At 39.5% G+C, this 27,048-nt stretch overlaps 1 protein-coding gene across 1 annotated transcript; it reads right to left on the bottom strand.

Moving 5' to 3' along the window:
• Positions 1-1,213: 1,213 nt before the first annotated feature.
• ADNP2 (ADNP homeobox 2) lies at positions 1,214-19,410 on the bottom strand. Its single transcript, XM_065753008.1, has 5 exons — positions 19,373-19,410; positions 14,788-14,945; positions 12,508-12,627; positions 8,620-8,709; positions 1,214-4,728 (listed from the first exon to the last, which is right to left on the bottom strand). Exons 3-5 carry the CDS (start codon positions 12,613-12,615, stop codon positions 1,786-1,788), a joined length of 3,141 nt encoding a protein of 1,046 aa, XP_065609080.1. The 5' UTR covers positions 12,616-12,627; positions 14,788-14,945; positions 19,373-19,410; the 3' UTR covers positions 1,214-1,785.
• Between the last annotated feature and the right edge of the window lie 7,638 nt (positions 19,411-27,048).

Here is a 27,048-nt window from a genome sequence, read left to right as displayed (position 1 = left end):
TTGAGGGGGAAAAACAAAGGTCTACAAAGACGATAAAGGGCGTGGAATACCTCCCTTATCTGGAGTGGCTGAGAGACCTGGGTCTGTTCAGCCTTGAAAAAAGACTCAGAGGGGATGTGATCCACATCTATAAATATCTAAGGAGCAGGAGGCAAAGGGACGAGGCTGGACTCTTCTCAGTAGTGTGTGGCTATGGGACAAGGGGAAATGGCCACAAACTGAGGCATAGAAAGTACCGCACAAATGTCTGTGGGAACTTCTTCACAGTGCAGTGACGGAGCACTGGCACAGCTGCAGAGAGGTGGTGGAGTCTCCTTCTCTGGGAACGTTCAGGACCCGCCTGGACGCCTGCCTGTGCAACCTGGGCTAAGGAGTGCTTCGGCAGGGGGGTTGGAGATGATCTCTAGAGGTCCCTTCCAACCCCTACAATTCTGTGATTCTGTGAAAAAGAAAATAATTATAGATTGTTACAAAACTAGCTATTATTAAATTTTGGAGACAGTTTTATAAGCCAAGTTAAACCACGCATATGCAGAAGAGACAGAACTAAAAGCATCAGCATGGTCACCAGTAACTTGCTATACAGTTTGTTCTCAACAACTTTTCTGTAGCAGAGATGCTAGTTCATACCAAGCAAGATCATCTATTTTGATTTATACCATACTTAATGCTTTCTGTAATGAGAAATGATCACTGGTTCAAGTAATGAACAGTATAGGATCTCGATGTCACCAACTCATCTAATTTGCTTATACTGTTTTTAACACCAAGGACTTAAAGTCACACCTAACTCGCTGAGGAGGAGGCAGTGCTCATCCAAGATCAATTTAAAATAAAAATTAAAAAAAATCACATTTTTCCCCAAACTTCCATGATATTTGAATAGGGCTCCCACAGATCAGTTATATTCATGGAAATTCCATAATATCAGAGCAATGTGACACGCTCCAAATCAGCTTTGCTTTTTGAAAAAGGAAACCAAATGCTTTGGACAGACAGTTAAGTAAGTCTGCTCAACGCCAGCAAAAAGAGTAAATGCTTCTAGTTAGCAGGATCTAGTTCACAGTTAATAAACATAACCATTTCAATTTAGTAACACCTCAGTAGGACTCCTTCTCAGCCCCTCAATTCCCCTCCACATTAACAGCAGATACATATTGCAAGTCACCAGACTTAATTGGCCCAGGTAATACAACTGATGGGAGAAAAAATAAATAAATAAACACCTATCAGGTACTTTATTATTAACAGTGCATTCAGAATTTGAAGAGGCAGTGGACGTAAAGGCTACAGCAGAGAGAGCAAAAAGAAGGTTAAAAAAAATTATGAGGCCTGAAAAACACAATCAAATAGATGAAATACGTCTAGTTTACCTCAGTATTTTAAACAACATTATACATTTTATTGTTTAGAAAACATGATGACATTGCAGAAAAATAAAATAAAATTTGTATTTAACAGCACAAACATTTTACATAATGGTATAAAAAGTGTACTGGGAGCCCAGAGGAAGGGAAAAGGGAAACAAAACTGAAAAAAAAAAATTACTACTCTAGAAAAATTAAAAAGCTAAAACAAATTCCAGAAGTGTAAATCTGAAGGTTTTAGCTGTTTCAAATACACAAGTGTGTATCTTTCACAATAACAGTCACAACTGAAAGTTTTTGTACTACCATAGCCCACCATCAGGCAAGTCTGCAAGTTAAATTTAATAATTCAACATAATAAACTGAAATTCGTAAGTATGCAGTTACTGATTGCTTTCAGATGTTACAAAAAGCTTTTCTACGTATCTAATGGTTCATCTCTTATATTCAAATTGTGCTTAATATTTTTTAGTTCCGACATACTGAAACCCAGCAGCACAGATGGTTTATGACTACTTATCGCCTTTAAGCATATATTCCTCCTTTTTCCAAAGAAGGATGCAACATCAATTTTCCAAGCGTGTAACAGTGTGGACAGTAACTGCATCTCTTTTTTTGAAGGATATGGCCTCACATGAAAGTAGTCTGTCAAAAACCGTTTCTGAGTCTCATATGAACTGTGACCATATTGCCTAGGATCTACTGCTAGAACACGAAGATCCTCACTAGAAATTTTCTTTATCTCAGTCCTAATGCTAATCTTTTGTCGCTTGAAAGGCACTAGCCCTGAATACAATTCATCTTCAGTATACAGAGCTAGTCCAGTACTCAAGCTTAGTGGCTGCTGCTCCTTATTCTTTTGGTCTTCTGTAACAAAGAGGGAATCAGACTGCTTTCTCTTAATTACGGAATCATGCTTTTCACCATTCACAAACAGTAGCTCTTTCTTCTCAGTACGCTCAAGCTGCATTTTCACACTTGAGTTGCTGTTTTTAGGAGCACTTCTACAACGGAGCAAATGCACAGCAATAGCCGTTAGAGTCATGTTTCCGGTGTACACGCCACAACAGTGGATGCACTTGAAAGCTGGAGACTTTAAAATTGTATGTACAGTAGGCATAACATGATGCCTCTCTTTCAAATGCATTTCATAGGTTTCTTGACTAATAAACAAACTGAAACAAAATGGACAGGTTAACACTTTGTTGCAGCCACTGTTCAATCCTGCTGTCTGAGGTTTCACTTTGATGTAAATGGGGACAAGTGTCCTTGAATTTACTCCAGCAAGCACTGCCAAGTGTACTTCTCTTTCACCAATGTCTTCTTCTGGTAACACTGTACTAAAATCAAAGTGTGGAAATACAAGGTCACCCTGAGCCTCATTACCTAGCTTAAATCCTCTGTTGCTGTAATCTGCGTGTAACTGCTTCTTCCCACTGTGTGTAGATTTACTGTGCTCTGCAAGGCTTTTTAAGTCGTGGAAAGTAACTGTGCAGAACAAGCAAGCCAAGCCATGCATCAAGAGATGCTTCATGAGCTCTTCCTCACAGAGAAAGCATTTACAAGAAAAACATCGGACCGTCTTCTCTGTCATCCACCTTAGAAAGGGTGCACAAGCTGCAAGTTTGTCAGGTTCCTGGGCTTCCTCTATTTTTACTTCACCATGTTTGTGGGCCACTTCCATATGCACCTCATAGACGTTTGATGGAAAAAGCTCATTGCAAACAGTGCAGAACTTCCACTGCTTCGCCTTTCCAAGGGTCTGACTTGTTTCAGGATCAGGTGGGGAAGCTTGTAATGATATACTCTGAGTTGTTAAAACCACTGGAGGAGAGGGTGCAGTAGTTGGTGACTGAGATAACTGAGTTACTGTCCCAGATTGCATTAGTTGGATAGGCACTTGTGGAGTACCCACAGTCATTCCACCACCAGGAGTTACAGGCAAAGAAACTGAAAATGGGGCAAGTGTGTAGGTAGGTATTCCATTAAATTGCTTCCCAGTTGGAATTAACTGCCTAAGCATAGAACCTGTAGCCAAAAAAGTTGCATTTTGAGAAACTGCAGATCTGACTGCCTGGTTTACTGGGATAACTGCTGGGGCAACAGGTTGATTAAGCTGAAGAACAGGAACAACTCCAGACACAGTAGACTGATTAAGCTGCAGAATCCCTGATGCAACTGTCTGAGCCACAGGAAGGACTGTGGGACCAGCAGGTCTATTCACATTCTCAGCTGAATGGTTAACTGAGAGAACTCCTGGTGCAACTGGTTGATTGACAGGGCTGACAGGCTGAGTGACAGGTAACATTGCAGCTGCAACAGGACTGCTTACAGTACCAACAGACTGATTGACAGGAATGAGTCCACGACTAACTGGTTGATTAAGAGGAACAACTGCAGGGGTGACAGTTCTGTTCAGGGTCCCAACAGAATGATTCAGAGGAACAGCCCCAGCTGTGACAGGTTGATTAAGAGGAAGCCTGTGAGAAACAACAAGAGGCTGAGAAGGTGATGGCTGAATATTAACATTGTTCTGACCAACAGGAAGTTGACTGGATACAAGAGTAACATGTGATGGGTTAACAACTGAAGTAGAAGTTGTATGTGGAACACTACCAGAGGCACTTGGAACAGTCAGTGATGTGACCGTATTCTGAACTTTCAGCTGCACCACATTCTGGTTTTGACTATTCTGTGGGTATGCAAGTTGGATACAAGTTGAAGCTGTGATAGAACCTGCTGGGGCAGCAGGAGGACCTAAAGATGGAGCAGCCACAGGTACACTTTGGGGAAGCTTTGGAGCAATCTGCCTTTGTTTCACAAGTCCAGGTTTCTTAACGTGCTCTGAAATTACAGAGCGTAGTTTGTTATCCAGGTCTCTGTGTGTTTCAGCTGTCAAGACATGATACATTAAAGAATCTTGGCTGTTTGCAGATGCGTTACACTTTTTACAGTAGTTCTCAATAGAATTCTCTTTACTTTCATCAGGTCTCTGGCCAAAATATGTACTTATTAAGTTTTGAAAATGGTTCATCAGCACATGTTTCTTCATGTTATAATACAATTTGTCTGTGAAGTTACATTTTAGGCATGTAAAGTTTATGATGTCACTCCTGAATTGTTTCATGCCATCCAAGATGCTGACTGTATAGTTCTGTATTCTCTTACTGGATGAATGAAACATGCGGATATGTTTTCCCACTATTTTTGGCTCAGATGCAAACACGCATTTTGGGCAAGGTACTACAAGCTCTTGGTCCATTTCATCTTCATGGTAACGGTGCAAATGATTCCTCAATGAAGTAAGTAATTTTGATGAGAACTTGCATAAACTACAGCAGTACGGCTTTGTTCTGTATCTCTGCAAACAAAACAAGAAAATCCACTTAGAAACTTCCAGTTCCTGAAACCTTGATTTCTGTTTGAAAGGAAGTATACTCTATTACCTGTAAGAAACAACTTCACAGGATGTATAGCATGTATCCTCACTGTTCCATGAATATCTGTTTATTGTTGAGAAGCAGACTTAAAGATGACACAGAGGGAGAAACATTTGTGACCAGTTTGTTCCTTTGTGAATTATCAAAAAGCATTATCCTAGTTAATTTCTACTCCAACTCGCAAAAAAAAAATTATGAATCCATTTTTAAGGATGGGAATCGCAGAACAGGCTAAGAAGAATCTGTACTCCACTGTACACAGGAGATAAAGTCAAAACAGTTAGGAATAGCAGTCCTATTAATGTGAAACTATTTAGTATCTGTTTAGTCAACATGGCCACCTCCTATTTATTAGAAGAGAAAGGAGAAATGAGAATAAGAATCTTTTTTTTTATTTTGTTGCTGTATTTATTTCAATGCCCTACCACTGGCTAAAAATTACTTCTCCCATTAAAGTAACTAAACGTTTAAGTAAAGATTAGTAAGTCAGATCACTAATGGGAAGAGAAAGCAATAAAAATCTTTTATCATAAAATAGCAATCACTAATGTCTTTAAGAAACTTCCTCTAGCATGCTTATTACAGATCCTTTTCAGAATTACTGTAATAATAAGCATATCTTCCATTTAACATTGGTTTACTCCCTCAACAGTATTACTTTTCATACTTATATGAACATCAATTGCTCTTTCTAGAAAAAGTGTAAAGCTGTCAACCATTCTTAGCTATCCACTTCCTAGGGAGGGTGTTAGCCCTAACTCCTACTAATTACACAACTAGATACAGCAACATCTAAGTGAAATGTCTGCACTCAAAGATTTAGTGGAATGTGCTTCTTTACATAAATGCAACTACACCTTACTGACCACTGCCACTTACAAAATTACATCTAAACTGTAAGCTAAGCTGTTCCACCACTTAAGCATCCAGTCTAGCTCTATCACCCATACACATTAAAATTGAGAGTCTGTACAGTTGTTTTTATCATTTTTTATAGCTATGAAGGTACCACCTTACATATCTATATAGCAAAACTAAGATTCTTGTGTTGATAAAGCAGAACCAAAAAAACCTAACCTCCAAATTCAAAAGATAAAGACACTGTCTGCCTAAACTGCTGAAGCATATGCTGGGAAAATATCACCAAGTAATTTTCTGCTCTTATATTCTTTAGGTGTCTGTTCTCAGCTGCTGGTAAACAGCAGACTTCAAGTTAAGAGTAAGCTTCAATCTTATTTGGGAGTACACTGGATAGGAACAAAACCACTGACCTTAAGAGAATCAAAGAAGGATACAGGACTATGGAAGTCTCCACTCCACTTCTGATGACACCAGGTGACAAACTGATGTGGCCACTTATTTTAACTATCAACAGCTTAGAAAAACATATATGCCTTAAAAAAAAATAAATTGGGCCAATGCCCCTCAGCACCACTTTTGATTTTTATCTGTCTCTCTCAACTTACTTCTTTGTAAACAGAATTCCTTTCTGTAAAGAAAGTTTCCCTGCTGCTAAATAAGGATAATATGGAATCATATACATTTATTGTCTACGAGGATGAACAGTGATAAGGCAAGGGGGGACATTTTAAACTGAGACAGGGGAGGTTTAGGTCAGAGATTAGGAGGAAGTTTTTCATACAGAGGGAGGTGGCACAGTGGAACAGGTTGCCCTTGGAGGTCGTGGATGCCCCATCCCTGGAGGTGTTCAAGGCCAGGCTGGATGTGGCACTAGGCAGCCTGCTCTAGTGGTCAGCGGCTTGCACATGGCAGGGAGGTTGAAACTAGATGATCATTATGGTCTGTTTCAACCCAGGCCATTCGATGATTCTATGATTGTTAGGGTCAGTGAGAATACTATTTCACAAGTATGTCGTCCAAGGGCTGAATTTGATATTTTGTAGTAAAGATGTTTTTACCTTTGTATACTAACAAGAATTGCAGTATACCACTAAGAAACTGCCTCAGTACCTGAAGACAAAGTCTAAAGTAAAGTTACATTTCATGTCATTTTAAAGGTTTGGGTTTGTTGGGGTTTTTTTGATTGATTTCTAAGGTTAGTCAAAATTACACGAGACTTCAGCGGAAGAAAAATAAGCTTCAAATTTCATGTTCTGCTGAAGTTCAAAGAAACTTAAATCCCACAACTTAGCTCAAAATAAAAAAACCCACAAAAACTGCTGCATCAGAACAGGAATATGAGAAATTCTGCTTTTTTTTTTTTTTAAGTTTCTTTGAAACAGAGCTCTTTCACAGACACCTAAGGAGATCACTTGATCAGCACACTCTCCACACACACAAGCCGCAGCTGCCTTCTATGCTTGGAAGTGCTACTAAAGCCTTCTCTTTCTTAAAGAGTAGCATCTCAGTTGTAAGAGAATAAAAATCCTAGACCACTTAAGAAAACTGACCCATCTAAGAGTTCAACCAGCACAACACTAAACTGTACAAATGGAATAAAAAATATCTTACTAAAAGAATTTAGGAATATGCAGTTGATTCCATTCCAAAGAACATACTCCAGAACAAAATAACACTTTGTTTTTTAGTCTCAACATTCTGCACAACCTAGAGCCAAGAAGAAGGACACAGCAGACTCCAAAAACCCAAGCTCTTCCTGAATTACTGGCATCTCTGTAAGAACAGTCATACTGGTAGAAACCACAGACTAATTTATTTAGACAGCTTCTCCAGACTACAGTATTTTATGATGTAGCTCAACTTTTTCTCCCTTATTGAAGCAACTTTGACATAGAACAACTTGAAGGATCAACTTTTCTCTCAAATCAAGGCATCATGAAGATAATAATAAAGACCAAAGAAACAATGTTGTCTGAAGACAGGTACAAGCTTCATAATCAAAAGACAAAGCTTGGCAAATGGGACCAACATGAAATCTTAAACCTGTGAATCCAAGTTCAGGAAAGAAAACTAGAGAACAACTCAGACAAAGGCCCTATGTGCTGGAGAGATCACCTTCTACCAAATATGCCTGGCAAAGCCTGAATGGCATTTGTTCAGCTTGTATGTTGAGGGCTTTGTTAATAAATGCGACTTCATACTCTGTGGCCTACATTCCAGTTTTGAAATTAGTAAATGTAGACTCAACTCCCATCAAGCCACCACCATACTGTTCTAAATCATTAGTATTTATGACAATGAAAAGAGGATACCTACTGTTACTTACAAATTGCTGAAGGCCTTCCTCATAGAAACATTTTAAGACTTCAGCAAGATCCAGAAAAGACAACCTTCTCTTCTGGGTATACTCCAGTGTTTAACCTATTTCCATAATTTTCTACATTACCTATGAATTTCTGTAATTCTGTATATACATTCCAGCAGGTTTTTAAGATATTTTGTTTTGACCTGTCTTCTTTTTTAACAGACTCTGGATTCACACAAAATTCCAGCTATATATAACATAAAACAACACAGTCTCAAGCAGCTAATGAGAATCTCAGCTTAATCTACATTTATCTGTACAGTCATATTTTCATTCTTCCATTAAAAAGTATACTTATATAAAAGCATGTCACAACTTCATATAATGTGAGGCTACAATCATAAAACATTGGTGTGACAGGTGAAATACTGATGTTTGGGACTTAAAGACTCTTAAACAGCATGTAAAATTGTCCTTTTAACCTACAGTATTATAGAAAAGAACAGAAGCAATGGAAGATTACTCCCCAAACACTATTTGGAAATTGAAAATAAATGCTAGAGCTATTATATTTTACTTTTAGCAGGACTTCTGCAATCAGTAAGATTCAACAATTCCACACCTGCTCAATCTCAAATGCACATACCTTCCTTTTGCCCACAGACTCCCAAGGAGAGACATCACTCCACGAAGTGTTGCAAAAGTATTTTTCACCTGGGTCAAAACTTTTAAGATTCTAAAATTAAAAAAAAGCACACAAGAAATAATTTGCTTCAGTAGAAACAATTTGGTCTCAATTCAAAACCAAGGAACAAGAAAACAAGACAAACAGAAGCTTATGCAGCATTCATATAAAGTCTTCAAAGCTCAATGTAACATAGCAGGATCTGTGAACACTTTACCATCACTCAAAATAAAGAAATGAAAATGTTTATACTTTAGTTCCCTTGATTCTAGCCAAGCACATAAGTTCATAAGTTCATAAGGTTGGAAAGGACCTATAAGATCATCTAGTCCAACCATCCTCCTATCACTATCTCTACCCAACTACTAAATTAAGTCCTTTAGCACCTCATCTAAACGCTTCTTGAACAGCGCTAGGGATGGTGCCTCAACCACCTCCCTAGGCAGGCCATTCCAGTGCCTGACCACTCTTTCAGAAAAGAAACACAGTGCGAAGAAACTCACTGCGAACACAGATCTTTTCTTACTCTACCTTCCTCCTCCACAATCTGTAGTATTTCAGCATTTATTTCCGTTTATCAACTTACCACAATTGCTGACTTTGCAGAAGGCACTTTAGTGTTGTTTATAATACTATGCTTTTAACTTGCAGAGACATTCCCATAAACTTATTTCAAAGAGTAGCAGTATTTTCTCATGTTGTAAAAGGAGCATTACTACTGTGTCTCCAACCACCACATCAGAGTAAGCTTTCCTTATGAAACTCTTCTAACCAATTCTATCAGAACAACTTGAGTACTCCATTTTCATGGCAAGAAAAAAAAAAATGCTGCTTGCTCCTCACACACAAAAAAATGCTGTTTGCATTTCCAAAGACCCTAGGTCAGCTTCAACAGTACACTAGTGTCTTAGAACACAGACCACAAATCCAGGCCTAACCTACAGAAAACTAACGTTTCTCACTTCATCTTCCCCTTACCTTCCATTTAACAGTTATGCAAGTTTAGATACAGTATTGTTTTAAGAAGTGCATCAAAACCCACTGGAATAACAGGAGTAGGTAATAAAAGACTACTCGAAGGTGACCTCACCTTCAAGAGAAGCGTAATTTATACATCTTCATAGTCTGAAGTTAAAAAATATATACCATTTACAAGCAAAAGAGAATAAACAACAAGAAGAGGAGAAAAGAGATTCAGAAGCAGGTAAACAAGGCTACTTGATAGAAGCTGGTTGTGCTAGGCTCCTGCCTACGTCGTGCTCATGCATGCATCATTATCTACGCAACAGACAAGAAGGCATGCCAGTAATACTATATAAACAAAATGGCTTATTGCAAACTTTCTAGCTTTTTCAACCTACACATCTCCCTAGGGAAAATTCTGAAGGGCACAAGGCAACAATGAACAAACCCCTACCATTCTAATCAAGATCTTGCTACTGCGTAAGTCTATCTACTTGTTCTTACACCAAACAGCCCTGGAAGTACACAACTTTGTACAGACAACAGTTACCCAGAGTCAGAAATTCCACAGCCTTATAGGATACAGTGCTTTTCTTATAAGTCCTTGATACAGAAAAAGAGAACTTCACAAGCAATTATTTAGTTGAACACACTGGAATGCATTTCTTAAAAGTTTACAGCAAAGCTCAAATATAGTTTAGTTCAGTTTGAGTACTCTCCACTACAAAGTATCCTAGGCTTGAATGCCAGATTCCTACAACCCAAATGCATGTGCAAGTAGGCCTAGGCCTTTTTGCTAAAATGTCACATACACATTCTTATCACTGTAATAGGCCTGACATCCCAGAAGCAACAGGTTACACTCTTTCAGGTTTATTTCAAAAGAAGGAAAATTGGACAGGGGAAAGGTTACAACAGGGGTGTGAAACTAATCTGAGAAGTGTGATTAATCAAGTATCTCAAGTTGAGGAAAAAAATGTTTTTTAAGAGAAAAGCATTTTAAAACTGAGAATTGTTTTCTCCCCTGTATCAGAAAAAAAACCAACATTGTTTTCCATAAAAGATTTAAGTGCCCAGAGTTTAAATGAAAGCTTATAGACAAGGTCACACAGTACGCACTAAAGCTGAAAGATTAACCCTAAAGAAATCCTCTGATATTACAGTATAAGTTACTTTGACATTTCAAACACTGTTTAACACAGATGGCTGATGTTTTCTTCCTAACAGAGAAGAATTAAGGACTTGTAGCTAACAAATAATCCTTCTTTCTGGTCACTAATCTACCAAGAGCTACAAAGTTGTATGTGAAAATTCCTTCATTTTCCTCAAGCTATCATCCACTATCAAGCCTTATTAGGAGGGTTTAAGACAAAATTTTAAGTCTAGACAAAAAGTCAAGTCTGTATAAAGTCACTTCATACCATATCCTCAATAGTTCTGTCTTCTCAAAAGCACAAAGTCCAGAAATCCACCTTAATATTTGAAGGAAAAACATAACCACCTTAAGCTTCTTCTCCCTTTTTGTAAGAAAAATTGTCCTAAGAAATAAACAGCCCTAGATTGTCTAGAAAAAATAAATTTTAAGTTATAAACTTGGTAAAACTGAGAATTACTTGATATTTTTAAGCCTACATTTCAGTTTTTTCCAGAATGTAAAGTTCCACACAACTGTTTTGTGTCAATATCTTTTAAAATTTTATTAAAAAAATAAAAAAACATGACAGGGTATTGTATTTCTTGTTTACTATCAAATCCCAAAGATTATTAATACTGCAACTAAATTTATGGCAAAAACAACACACTAACATCAAGACACCTTCAAAGCATCAAGACAGATGAGTTTTTGACAATTTACAAACTGTTACACAATTGTACAAATTGTGTTACACAAAAACAGTTAAAAATAAAAATACTAGACAAAAATACTTTTTGAGCTCTTACATTTATTTACACATAGCATTGTTTCACTGCAATAACCAAGTACCTTCCAGATTTATGTATTCATGTAGCCCTTATGCACTTCTTCATACTATTCACTTACACATGTTCAATGAACACCCCAAGAGATAGAACAGCACTGCTACAAAGAGTTACTTTAGAACCATCACACAGACTGAATCCCAACTCTTGGCTACATTAAAGTAATGAACAAGCCACAGTTAGAAAAGCTTGTGTACAGTAACCAAGTTGCTATGTTTATACTTCTTCCCAGTATTAGGACTCCAATCCAACATTTAAATTCCTCTGGCTTACTGTACAGTACTTTCCCCAGTAAGTAGTAACAATAATACTAGACCCACTTTGATAGCCTCAGCATACTTGCATATATACTTACAAAGAAAGAACTGAAACAACACAGTAAGTTTGGTATTTATTCCTGGAAACAAGTTTTAAAATCCGGAAGAAAATGCGGATATAATTTCCAAAAAATCAGCAAGCAGTTATGTTTATTTGTATACCTTTCAGAGATTTCCTCTTGAACCTACTCAAAGCAATTAAGCTCTCACATATCAAGTCTTCCTCTGTTTCTGATTTTAAAAGAAAAACAAAGAAGTTGCTGTTTGTACGTTACATGGTGCTTCATCAGTCTGTAGCATTTTTCCTGAAGTTGTACCACTTCTTTTTGGTGAAATTATTACTAGCAAAGAACACAGCACCATCTATAAGATATTTCATTGAGAAATGAAGCTTCTTTCAACATCGTGTACTAAAAAACTAAGTTCCACTCCTAGCATATAGGTACTCAAGACTCGAGTAATCCTTCAATTAAAGATGCAATTTTCTCATCATAAAGAACAAGGCCAGAGGAACAGCATATACAATAAACATCATAGTATTTATCAAGGTTTTCTTCAAGACATTTTTACATTACTTGAAATACTTTACCTTCAACAATTCCCTGCAGCTGTCAAGCCCAAATTCCACAAGAATGCCTTTCACCCTTTTGCGAGCCTTCCTGATATTTTCAAGATTTTGAACAGGAATTTGAAACATTTTGCACTTTTCCTGAAAAAGAAACAATGCCATAATTGAATACAGACACTAAATATTAAATAGTATTTAAAAAAAACCTCAAAAATACTTAATAAAAGCAAAAGCCTTAAACCAATGACTCATTGTATCCATCAGAAGATCACTTCCTTCCTCTTAAGGAAGAAATGAAGTTGGGCAAAATCCCTTGGTTTCTTCTCTGCTATCCACACAAACAAGTCTCTTCTTTCACACCTCTTCATGTCTATATACTAGCTACAGTGTATTTTGTGTCCTTGCAGGTGAATATGAACATAAGTATTTTACTTTTAGGAAAGAGGATTATCAACACCTTTCACCTTGAATGTTACAGCACAAAAATGTGACAACAAACCACATTATAAAGAGAAGCACCTCACACTTTAAATACAATTGACAGTTAAATTCAGATTTCCTTTTTTTTTCCACCTCTATGAAAATCTGCCATAAACTGACTGGCATGAAACAGGCTACTAGAGTAATTAGTGTCATACATCTGTATTTCTGAATTTGCTGAATGGGGACAAGTATTTGAAACATATATACTTTAAGTGTCCTCTTCTGAAGTGCATGTAGCATTACCACCTTGAACGAGTCCAGAATTTGAATTTACACCCTATTCCACTTTCTCCTGAAAGGCAGGATAGCTGGAGATGAACTTATAGACTGAAGATCTCACTGAAAACATATCACAAAAAGACAGAATATCTGCTGGTGGTGGCTTATTTGAAGGGATGTTGCACAACAAATCTACCTGTCCAGAACTGGCATGTTCAACCTGTGGGCCACATGCCACCCAGCAGAGTTAGTAATGCAGTCCACCCCCTGCCCTGCACACTCCAGCCCTGGGCACACATCCATCACTCAGCAACAAACAAAATGTCAGTATGATATTAATGCTGCCTCAGTTGATACCAAAACATCTGAGGGCACAGTGCAGTGGATAACTGAAGTTACATCAAATAATTGTATTCATTTTGATACACTGGCTAAACACATCCCTATGAACAGGGAGATACACTGCCATGTCTCCCATTTTGATAAAGGAATTTGAGAATAGGTTTCAAGATTACTGAAAAAATCATCAGGTTCTTTGCACATTTACAACATCATTTTCAGTCAACAATTACCTGCAAGATTTCAAATGGAATGTTTAGAGATGCAATCAGATATTCAACTCAAAGAAAAATTTGACCATGTCTCTTTACTAGACTTATATAAGCCCTAACTTACCAGAGAAAGATATTCCTTGCTTCATAGTCACGCCTTACTCGTATCATTCCTTTTTGACCATGTGTACATTTGTGAACAACTATATTCAAGGGTAAAGTATAGGAAGAGTAAAATTTCATCAAAAAACTGACAAACACCTTAAGAACTCACTGTGGATTGCAATCACTTCCACCAAATCGAACACTGACCTATTAGCTTCACAAAAACAAGTTCCAACACCCCACTAGTTTTAGGCTTTTGTTGCTCTTTTTAAAATATTTATTTTAATAAAAAATTAAAAAAAATAAAGTTTTGTTACATTAAGTACACTATCATATATGTGGCCCAAGATGAATTATCTTCCCTCACTGTGGCCCAGGAAAGCCAAAAGGTTAGCCAAGAACATACCACCACCAAGGGTCTATTGTGCCCCAGCAGTTGGGCTGTTGTCTCCCCGCAGGCAGCTGGGTTATGAGAATTCTATTTGTATAACTCCAGCCCCCAGTACAAACACAAGCAATGTCTACACACTTTGCTTTAGGAGTTACATGTCTTTATCACCTTCATAGATGACAGGGAAATGCAGTTTACTCTTAAGTGTCTAAAATCTAAAAAACTTAAATAGGCACAAAACGTTACAAAACTACCCCATGCAGAAAAAGGTTAATGAAAGCCTCATAGCTATTTCTTCTTAAACAGTTCGCTCAAGACATGTGAATATTGTGAAAATTTACTTCTCAACAAATAAAAAGACACTCACTGTCAAAAGGATCTCTTTACTCTGTAAATAGCTAGTAAAAATAAAAACCTCCCACAGAAGGCTCACATCTTAGCAACAGAAAAAAATTTCCAATTTACACATCATCATTCAAGGAAAAAAAACACAAATTGTGTACAAAATATACAACTTATTAATATATTTAAATTAAAAGTCAAATAACTCACATGCTATTCCCTTCCTCTTCTCCCCACAAAGGAACAGTTCGTAGAAAGAAATAGAGAGTGAGCCCCATTTGATGGATGCTGGTCTTGTTTTCTAATCTTTTTTAGTGACAAGAAGCCAGGAAGACATCCTGATACCACCACTGGTATGAGTGAGGAACCTATAAACAATGGAATAAATCACATTATCTAGTCTGGCTTTCTACTATCAAAATCCAAGTTAAAAAAAAAAAAAAGACCAGAAGTCTTCTTAAACCAAAGTCAACTGGCATTTGTGTTCCCTGTTAATGCTTTATTGTCAGCTCCACAAAGGCATATTACGTGTGCCAATCCCAAGATCCACTGCAGACAACAGCAGAACTGACAGAACAACACCGAGCATGAGGGAGATGAAGTTCCATACATTAAGTTCCACTGGAAATAGTTATTTCACCTCAGTCCTTTAACTTAGTACTGAAGAAGAAGCAGACATATTTTGGAGCAAGCCTATCTCATAAAACAGAACCATTAGTACACAAAGATAATACATAGTAAATTACACCCATCTAGCTCAGTTTTTCGTTTCTGTTTGTAACCTGAAAGTCTAGAAGAGATCTAGAAGGTAACAAAAAAAAAAAAAGAATTCTGAGTATAGAAAACTTATTTTACAGTTTTCAATTAGCTGATCTTCACCCCATTAAGACAGACGCCTCCATACCATGCACAAGGTTATTCAGCTCATCTTTAAACAGACTGCTTGGCAGTAAGATTATAAGTTATTCACCTAGTACACTCTGTATCCATTATATACAGCAACACACTACAATAAGGGTCATGAAATTCCAGCTTTCTGAGCTTACTCCTTCAGGCCTCAGTTTAATACTCAGATTAATATATATTATCCATATTCCTTTAGTACTCACCTTTGTGTTTTGAACGTTCTTCAAGCCTTACCTTGCACTCTGTTGCTATGCATAACACAGTCAACTTTTTGTTGGTATACATTCCATTCTTAATCAACGAAGTTCAACATAAAAGTACTACAATAAAATTTGAGCTACTCCAGGAAAGGAGCCTTGATTAACCATGTTGTTGAAAACTTCAACTGAGGTTTCTAAAAGCTGATAATGCATCAAGTTCACATAGAGCACATTTCAGAAGGGAAACCCCAATAAAGTTAACAGCATGGTGAAACAATCACTGTAGCAGCTGATGTACCAATCCAAACTCATTTTATATAAACAGTTTTAAACAAGGCACTAAGACACTGCTCAGGCATTTTATCCACCAACCTACTCCAACATCCAGTGTTCAAATAAACTATAATGATACACCCAACTGGAGGTATCATACAACACTAACAGTTCACTTTGTTTCTATATTATCTGTACTCACCCACAATGAGATACTACTACACTCAGCTTTTCAACACAGATCACTACTGCAGCTCTTCCCTGTCCAGTAGTATCAAGTATTTTAATACTAACAACAAGTTAACAGTGTAGACAGCATCTTATCCGTCAAAGACAATACTACTCATTCACTGAGTAATTATGTTTGACTGTAACTCTAATACTAAAAAGAAGTGGAAAAGGCTGCATTTCAACTCCTTAAAATAAGTCACCACAGAAATGGATGCTCCCACTTGCCTTCTTTTACATGTATTTCTAAGAATACACCTTGGCTGAGATGTCAGGAAGTGACCCGGACAAATCACAACCTGAGTATTGAGCACCTTGCCTATTCACGTCTTCAAAACCTGCACGGACAGATTTGACAGTCTCCAGGCAACCTGTGCCAAGTAACACAAAGATGTTTTTTTCTTCCCCCCTTATATCAGTCAGTACTGTTTTAGCTTGTGTTCATACAGAAACAAAATTCCAATCCAATCAAGTGATGGAGACACCTTCCACATGCATGCAGGTGTCTCCAACAAAATCTGAAAGAATACTAGATGAGGAGTTTCTTCTAATACATGCCTTAGAAACTTGATCAACCTTAGTATTTATACTTCCTCGTCTAATAAACTGCTTAATGAGCAACTCTGGAAGAAAATTTAAAGGTTTGTCTTCTTTTTTTATGAAGACTGTTTTGAAGGTACCTGGGTTAGTAGTATTTTAAAAGGCTCATGTGTCAACTCATATTTCAGTGAGTTTCAGAGTTGACAAACACTAATACAGAATTCTTAACCTTCATTTGAATAAACTCATTTAAAGTTGATAACTCAGTTTCATTACTGCATTAAGAAAACAGTAAAAATAACTGCTCCTGAAAATTAAACAGAAATAAGCAATAATAACTAGTTCTCAAAATCTAAAGAACAAAAATACAAAAAAGGCAGACAGCAGTTAGTCTATGCACAATGAAAAACCACCCAGAGGAATCTGAGGGCAGCCCAGTCACGGCTTTACTTTTATCAATTTTGTTTCAGCAAAGTACCATTTTAAGAGGTATACAAGGCCTCAAAGAAGAGCAGATAAATGGGTATGACTAATATCTCACATGGTAGACAGATGGTTCCATTCCCTGGACTTCTGTTTGCACCTCCATGAAAGGCAAAGGGACCAGTGCAAACAAGGAGATGCTACAGAAAGAAGAAAAAAAATGAATGCTCATCCATCCCCAAGGATCTATGCTCACAGGGAAAGAACTCCAAAAGGAGGGACCTCCAACAAGAGATCCTTCCTCAGTGGCAATCAGCCCCTAAATGAGGTTTAAGAGGGGTTGAGCCTGGCTCCAACCTTCTGGTTGCAAAGGTGCAGAAGGCAAAGGCCTTCACTTGTGCTCTCAGGTCTGATAGGATCTTTCCTTCTGGTGCTCAAATCAGTGGTTCAGGCTGTGACTCAGAAGTCTCCATACACTCTTGAAATATAACTTCTTCATGACAATCCAAGAAACAAGTACAGACAAAGAACAATTCATTGAGAGCAGCCCTGCAAAGAAGGATCTGGGGGTTCTGATGGATGAAAAGTTTGACATGAGCCAGCAGCATGCTCTTGCAGGCTAGAAAGCCAATAGTACTCTGTGCTGCCTCAAGAGAGGTCACCAGCAGGAAGATGACTGTCCCTTATGAGGCTTCACTTACAGTACTGCATACAGGCCGGGGGCCCAGAGTACAGGAGGGAAGTGGAGCAGCTGGAGCAGGTCCAGAGGAGGGCCACAAAACAGATCAGAATGCTGGAGCACCTCTCCTGTGAGGAAAGGTTGAGGGAATTAAGACTTGTTTAGCTTGGAGAACAGAAGGTTCTGGGGAGACTTTATTGCGTAGCCTTCCAGTACTTCAAGAAAGCTTACAAGCAGGAAGGGGGAACTGACTTCTTACATAGTTTGAAAGTGACAGAAGAATGGCTAGTGGGCAGCAATTCCACCTATAGAAGGGTATTTCTAACTAAACTATCTTCAGGGTTCCCTCCAATCCAAGCTACAGAATTATGATAGTTTCCCCAAAATGAGACTGTTTTTACCATAGGCATAGAGAAAGGGCTGCTGTGGTTTTGCTTTGCTTTTAATAAAGCTTCCATGAAGTTACCTGCTATTATTATGGTTCTTCTTACAGAAGATATGAAGTCATAAATAAGAATACTGGATGCTTATTACACAGTTTCTCAGATATTGCTAGAAACCCCCTCTTCTTGTTCAAAACAGATATATTAAAAAGAACACTAAGATTTTCAGAATATAGAATAGAGATCCCAAGAGTTAGCTTTTATAAATATTCATTACAGTTATGTAGAACTTTAAGGAGTTAAGCGTGTCTTTGATTACAGAAGACATTCAAAGAAATAAATCTATTTTCTCCAATACAACATTACATATCAGCTGGTAGAGAACTGTATGTAACCTTCTTAGTACAGAACTGAACTGCTGCAGCAGGAGTCAAACACCTATGTCTTATTTCATCTATAAATGGAGGGAAAAGCACATGCCATTAATACTATATTTCCCATTTCATGTGCATACTGTTAACGTGGACATTACAATTCTGCAGAAAAAAAACAACTATTTCAAACACCCATATTGCCTTAACACCCAGAGATTCTGCAACACAACAAATTAGTTCCTAAAATACACGATCACTTTGGTGTAGATGAGAGTAAAATGAGCTTCTTAACAACTGTGCACGAAACGCCAAACACGGAGCATTAGAACTACGCTGGTAAGCCACAGCGCACCGGTTCCAGATTCCAGACGCAGGCAAACCCGGAAGCGCCTCCTCCAATCCCACGCAGGCAGAGCACGGGGAGATGGTTCTGACACAAACCTGTGACAGACATCCACAAGAAGCAGTGGCTTGACCAAGCCGCTCTGCAGCTTAACAGACCACTGCTGGAATGAGTCTTCCCTCAGGACCAACAGCCACAGCGGGAGATACAGCTCCTCAATACGACTCCAAGACCTTCTCCTCGCGCCGTTAAACCCCCGCTGCCTGTCATTCCTCCGACGAGGCGGGAGCGGGGACCCACGAGCGCGAGTGGACAAGCGAGCAGGGCCACTACAGTCCGCGCGTCCGCCTGTGGAAACCTCGCAGCGCGTCTGGGTGCTCCCGCGCCCACCCCACGGCTCACGGGGCCGTACGCGCGCGCCGCCGCCTCGGTGCTGATGCACTTACCCGTCCGGGCTGTAGGGGGCGCCCACCTCGCCGCCGCCTCGCCGCCGTTCTGCCGGGTCGCGGGCCCACGCTGCAGCCTTTTTTTTCTCGCGGCTCGCGGAACCGAGCTCCGCCGCAGTACAGCGGCAACAGCCCCGGCCGCGCCGTGCCCAACGCCTCGCAGTACCTCCTCCTTCTCCGCGACCACCACCGGCACGACCACCTTCTCCTCCTCCTTCTGGCTGCCGCGCTCGCTCCGTGCCCGCGAAGGCGGCGGCGACAGCGGCACCGTTGGGGCCGCGTGCAACTGAGCCGCCTCGCACAGCGCCCAGCACCAACACTCCAACCCCTGCCCACTCCTCATCCAGCGCCAGAAAGAGAAAATGGCGCTCGATTTACCCCAGGAAGTGACGTTGGAACTTATTTGCATGCCAGGCAGACAGCCAATGAGAAGAGAGTTTGCCCAAGGCTCCCATTGGCTCCCCAGGAGAAGTGGGCGGGGGTGGGGGCGGGGCCTGAGTTTCGAGGCGTGTGCTTGGGGCCCGGGGCTCACCTGGGCCATCTAAGGTATGCTGCTGTGGGCTGTCACGTGAACTGGAGTCCTGACGTCATCCAGGAGCCTGGTGGCATACCCATCACGTGAGGGCACCACGTGCTCACCCAGAAGCCCTCTTCCTCTTGCATGGAACAATGAGTGATGCTTCCTTTGCCTTTGGTATGGCCCCACTTGCCTCCAGCATCCAGTAGAGCCCTACCACCAGTCTTCACATTGGAGGAGGCCTCACCTGGCAACCCCATGGTGGCTTACACCTACTGCCTTAGCACTTCTTCTCCAAGCCAGTGGCCATGCTAGCACTGGAGCTATGAGCAAGAGTCCTAGATGGAACACCCTCAGGGGAGGCCCTCAGATATTATGACGTAGCATTGAACCTGTTCTGGGCACACCAGCACATATTTCCCCATCTCTGCTGCCTTCCTGTCTGTCCTCTTCCCTACACAGTTGTTCTGGCCCCACTTATCCTCTCAATCTCATCTCTAAAGGATTCACCAACTACCTTCTTCAAACAAAGCTTCATTAAGCCTTCACTGTGTGAAGTAAACTCTCATATCACAGAAGCAAATGAGAATTTTGCTTTAGGCCCTGCTACTCACAAATTTCACCATATGTCTATGTAGATCATATGCAGGTCAACATATTGGCAAACTCCCATCAAAGTCTGTGAAAATTACACTGACTGAAATAATCCCAATAAATAACACTATTAAAGTTTACATCTAGAAAGACAATTATCCTGTTGTTGTTTTTTTTTTTTTTTATAGTAGTGACCACAAAAATTGTTTGCTGTCAACACTACTAAGTGTATTGAAACATAATTACTTGTAAAATGTCATGTATGATACACTTCTTTAATTAAAAATCAATGTGATCTATTTCATTATTTTCTACACCAGTGCACAGTCAGTAATAATGTAGGTAAATCAAGACAGAAAATCTAATGCGAAAAAGCGGCGGCCATCTTTGAAAGATAAATTATTTATAGTAGAGACATGATCACAATGTTATAAAAAGTTATTATGCAGTGCCAGGAGTTTCAGTATGTCAAAGTTAATCAAAGCACTTTTTTTTTTCTTTAAACAAATTTATTAGCAGCTATCTAATAATTAATAAATAATGAAATATGTCACTGTCGGAATGAAAATGACCAGTGTGTCTGGCATAATCAAAAATATTAAATTTCTGCTGCAACAAAGTGTCACCAAATAATTATACAGTGTTTCAAACAATCTTAGAATCATTTAGGTTGGAGAAAAAACTATGAATTATCAAGTCCAATCATTACCATAGCACTGCCAAGTCTTCCACTAGCCATGCCGCATAGCTCCACATCAACGTCTTCTCAATATCTCTAGAGGTGGTGACTCAACTGCTTCCCTGGGCAGCATGCTCCAAAGCTTCACAACCCTTTCAGAGAAGAATTTTTTCCTAATATCCCAAATAAATCTCCCTTGGCACAACTTCAAGCAATTCCTCCATTCCCTTCTGTGCTGTCACTTGTTTCTTGGAAGAAGAGACCAACTTCCACCTTGCTGCAACCTCCTTTGAAGTAATTGTAGCAACAAGGTCTCCCCTAAGCCCTTTTTTCTCAAGGCTAGATAACCCCAGTTCTTTCAGCCACTCCACATGAGATTTGTTCTCTTCACCCTTCACCCTTCAATGGATGTGTCAAAACAGATTAATTCAAATTGAGAAAAAAGATTGAATTACAAAGCTGGAATATCTTTTACTTTCACATCTGTTATGGTTTTATGTTTTTGTTGTATTACTGATATTCCACATCATAAAATCATGTGGTGTATTGGGAGTTAAAGAGTTAAAATAACATCAAAGAATCAAAAAGGGCTGATCTTGGAAGGGATCTTTGAAGGTCAACTGGTCCATCTTCCTGCTCAAGCAGGGGCACCCACAGAAAATTACCATGGTTAATGTACAGACAATTTCTGCCAGTTTCTAGCAATGTAGTAAAATTGGAAATACTTTGCAAAGTGCATAAATTAATCTGCCTATGTAGGAACTTAAGTTGTAAATCTGTTGTCTGCTTATCTTCAGCAGTCAAATCCTGCAGTGTTTAATAAACTCAGCTCCTATTTGAATTAATTGAAGTTAATGCTTATTTACTTGAGAAAGGAGGTTACATTCTCATGTTAGAACTTCACAACAATGCCCTACAGTCACAACTTCTGAATTCTCCTGGTTCAAACTAAACTGGATACTGAGAGCTGTATTTCAGTTAAGAGCACATAAGTCCAATAAAAATAACATACTTTTTTTTTAATGTGCTCAGTGTTTGGTGATTCTGATAGAACCTGTTTTCTTAGACCAACTCAAAACTCCACTAAAGTCTGTAAAGCATATGAATGAATACAGTAGATGTTGAAGCAAGTTTTTATCAAGAATGAAAGAGCAATAGCTCTGGGATAAGAAAGGCAAGAAACAACACACAAAGAAAAGATAAAGCAAAATGAAACACAAACCGAAATTATGCAAAAAGAAACTATATTCAAAAAGTCTGGTTGCTTTTACAGCTTAATGCACACTACCAAGTGAGTGCTGGAGAAATCATGAAAGGATGACAGAGTTGAAAGCATTGAACGCCACTGTAAAAACAATAAATGGTCCCTTAAAGCTATTCTCTTGTTTACTGTAATAAATTACATCTTGCTATTTCCACTTTCTGCTGTGAGCAGCAGTCATAGCTAGAAGGTATGCGACTTTTTAAGGATTCTTTAAAATCCAAACTCTAATTTGGAAACTGAATAATGAATTTTCATTTATGTGCTGAAGTTAATGACAAAATAAGAGGCATGTGCAAATCTCTAGCCTCAGTCCTCATGAGGAAATTTTGACAAAACAAATAGATCATGTCAGAAATGTTTAACAAGTTCTTAGAATAAATTGTATTTGTGTTTTAATGTATCTATATAGCCACAATAGTTACCAGATCTGGAAGGCGTGTAATCTTTAAGGAAAAGCAAAATTTCAAGGGCTGCACCCCACCCAAGCTTAGCTTGGTGTACTGGGCATTTCATGGAAGATAGCATAAAACAGAACATAGAATAGCTGATGTTAAGCAAAATTGCAGAGTAATCTATGAGAGAATAACTAGAGCCAAACTTCATGGGTCATTTTCACCAGATTTAACATAAAGTGGATTTTTTTAAGTTATCTGATCAAAATGATATTGTATCTAGTCTTTGATGAAATGTTGTAAAACAACATATTTGAGTAAATTCCATGAAGCTAAGCTGATTTTAGCCAGTTATTTGAAATAAATTACAGCTTCATGTTTCTAGGGAGTGTGCTATATACATCTTGAAATCATTGGATGTATATTTAAATATTTTATCCTATGCAATTCACATATAAAGGAATTTTCCCATTGACATGAGAAGGAATAACTTTAAGTCAAAAACAGTTGACAATTTTATTAAATATGGGAGCTATGAGTCTTCATGGTCAATTTCAAATAGTTCAAAGTTCCTTCAGTTTAAAACATAGTAATAACATTTGAGTATTTCTCCTTCTTTGCTCTCTACACAAGACAAAATTCTCAGTTACAGTGATTTGATTTTACAATACCCCAAGCAGACCCTAAACTTGTATGGATTCAGAGGTTTTAATGAAATATTGCTGTCAGGGAAAAAAAAATCCAAAACAGAAGATCATTTACTTTGGAATCATAGTGGTCCATCTAGACAGCTTAGTCAGTGTGCAGCACTGATGACTGGCAAACTTGTTCTTGGAAGTTGGAATTATGCAGATCAAGCTCTAAGACAAAGGAAGTGTAGGACCTGATGGCAGAAATTTCTTTTTCCACTGCTGATACCCAATGTTGTAGAGTTTACAGGCAAGGAAAGAGATATACTAGATGGCAATGGTGTCTTCCTCTCCACCCCTCTTCTTCCCTCGACTTCTTCCTTTGAACCTAGCCTTGCACAGAAAGACAGTGAGTAACCATATTGATAATATTGATAATAACCACAAATCAGTCTCAGACTTGGTGGGGGAAAGAACTGATAGCATACACCTGTTTCAACTGCTGAGGACCAATTGAACGTGCGCCTAAAATTGTCTTATCTGATAAACAGTGAGCAGCCCAAGAGCTGCTGACTTTTGGAGAAAAGTAAATTTTGAGGGACCTCTTGCTATTTGCAGCAAAACTCCATTTTTGTACTAAGTATCAGTAGTTGGGAAAAACGAAGAATGCCAGACCCATGAACATTAAAACAGTGTTTCCATGTCACCTGGGCTTCTAATACAGTCAGTTCAATAAGTACAATATCATTATGGATCTAAAGACTTTCTTATATTGTTATCTGGGTCATGATGCTAGTGGGCTATATACGTCTATAAACTATGTCATTTTTTCGTATTTGATCCTGTTAGCATGACCGGTTCAGACTTCAATCCAGTACAAACATGAACCTCATCCGATATAGATTTGAATGTTCTTATCAGCTGACTTTGTTTTGGCTGGGACAGTTGTTTTTCTTCATAGTGTCTGGCATAATACTATGTTTTGGTTTTAGGAGAAAAACATTATTGATTACACACCACTGTTTCTAGTTGTTGCTGAGCAGTGCTGTATAGAGCCAAAGGAGGAGGTTGGGAGGGACAAGGATCTGGGAGGAAACAGAACAAAGACAGCTAACCAAAACTGCCCAAAGGGGTGTTCCATACCAGATCACATCATGTGAAAAAACTATAAAACTGAAGGAAGTTGGACAGGGGAGGCGCCCCTGCTTGGGGTACATCAACTGCTGGATGATCAGCAATTGTTTTGGGCATCACTTGCTTTGTATATATGCATATATATAATTATGTCATTATCATTACTGTTATTTCTCCCTTTCTTTCCTGTCTTAATAAAAAGTTTTTATCTCAATCTACAGATTCCAATTTTTTTCATTTCTCCCCCCCATTCCACTGAGAGGAGGAGGAGCAAGCAGAAGGCTGAGGCTGTATGGTGTTTAGCTGTATCACGTTTAATAAACTAACTTTTAACTATTTTGTTTACTTCATAAAATCAGGCCATTGCCATTTGTCTTATCGCTACATTTCCCCGATACACATTCCCTCTCCAGTTTTCTTGTAGGCCCTCTTCAGGTTCTGGCAGGCAATAATGATGTCTTTCCAGACTTCCCCAGATTGAACAAACCCAGCTCCTTCAGCCTGTGTCCATAGAAGAGGTGCTCCAGCCCTCTGATCATTTCCATGGCCTCCTCTAGACCTGCTCCCAAGGGACTGTGTACCCCTTGTGCTGGGGCCGCAGATCTGAATGCATTACTCCAGGTGCGGCCTGGTGAGGGTGGAGCAGAATGGGACAGTTACCTTCCTCACCCTTCTGAGGGCATTTACTTTGATGTAGTCAAGGTAACAGTTGGCCTTCCAGGCTTTAAGTACACACTACTGGCTCTTGTTCATTTTATCTTCCACCAACATGCCCAAGTCCTCCTCAAGGCTGATGTCAAACCACCTGTAGGACAAATAACCCCCAAGAACGACACTTAAGGAAAATAGTGCGGAAGATGGTACATTTTTGGTAGGCTTATGTAGATGGTATACGGACAACTAGCAAAAAGAGAGTGGCTCACTTTTATGATGGTTGAGGCTTACCGTTGACCCAACACGGGAGGGATCTCCAAGAAGAGATCCTTCCCTGGTGGTGGTCAGCCCTTAGATGAGGTCTGGGAGAGGTGGAGCCAGACTCCACCCCTTCCATTCACACAGGTACATTACCTTCACCTGTGCCCTTGTGTCTGATTCAGTGCTTGCCTCAGGTGATCAATCAGTGGTTCAGGCCGTGATTCAACAGTTCTCATACACTCCACCCCTTCACAACATGAACCACTGATCAAGTAACTATAGGGTGAGCCCTCCTTAATACAGAGACCCAATACATCGCGACACTTACATAATTGCCCGTCACAATGCATATCGGTGTATTCCAGGATGAGTGATGATTGGCATATGGATTGTATTCTTCTTTGGGCCAGTGCTCAGTGGTGTCTACTGGAAGCATGCGATCACATGGTGCAGGTCCTTCTTATGCTCCATCAGTCTCGGGCAGACCATCGCCAGATATTGCACATTATCTTCTAGCAACTCTGGAACACTTCAGCATTATTTGGTTCCTTCTGGCAACTCATAGACTCACAGGGAGTAATATAAGTGTTTCAAAGGTACCAAGAGGGGAAGGTCCACCCGCCAGTGTAAGATACAGGCCATATTCCTGTCTTGGGTCAACATTTCAGCTTGTACAGGGGCATGCCCTGGCTGCATGTACCAAGCCTTTTGACCCGATGTCTGTGGCTGCATGACTATATCAGGCACCAAAAGGGATGTCCTGATCTGCCACAGAGACATGATAGGGGTCCCCTTAGCAATAAAGGCTGGAGTGTTTACCACGATCTCAGTAGGCTGTGTACCAATTACTAGAGGGACTACCGAACCCCCCACCTCCAATAATCTCCCCCAAGGTGCAAGTAGGCCACACCATCGTGATCCTACCTGCACCTTCCAAGGCCACCTTATTTTATTAGCGCCTGGTTTTAGGTTCTCAAGGGCAGGGAGCAGAAGATTATTCTCACAACCAATCTGAGGTCTCACCTCATTATCAGTGTTCGTAACTTGGATCCTAAGCGGGGAGGCCCATGTTGTCTGTAACATTTTCAAGGCACTGGGTCTGCCGTCTCTAGGTCTTTCATTCTGGTATATTCTCTCATTCAGAGAATACCATTCTAACATTCAATAAGGCCTGCCCCTGTTGGATTATATGGCAGGTGGAGTCGCCACTCAATATTGTTCTCTTCTGCCCAGTGTTGTATCATTGCACCTGTGAAGTGAGTCCTTTGATCACTCTCGATGACTTGTGGTGTCCCATAGGCAGCCATCAACCTCGTGAGTGCCTTGATAGTATATGCCTGTTTGGCTTTTGGTAACTGGATAGGCCTGCATTAGCCCACTTGCAGTGTCGAAACAGGTTAGGGCATACCTCGCCCCCTCAGACTGAGGGAAGGGCCCAGTGTAATCAACCTGCCATCTTTGTAGAGGATTCTGTCCTCTAGCAAGATGGGCTGTAGTTTCAGGCAACGACCTCGGTCTTATTTTAGAGCAGGCATCACAGTCCTGGCATGCT

This window comes from Cyrtonyx montezumae, unplaced genomic scaffold (genome assembly GCF_038088225.1).
Source record: "Cyrtonyx montezumae isolate F1298 unplaced genomic scaffold, pur_monq_1.0 scaffold_8, whole genome shotgun sequence".
Lineage (NCBI taxonomy): Eukaryota > Metazoa > Chordata > Aves > Galliformes > Odontophoridae > Cyrtonyx > Cyrtonyx montezumae.
The sequence above is the reverse complement of the archived record's forward strand: the minus strand, read 5'-3'. Positions and strand labels throughout refer to the sequence as shown.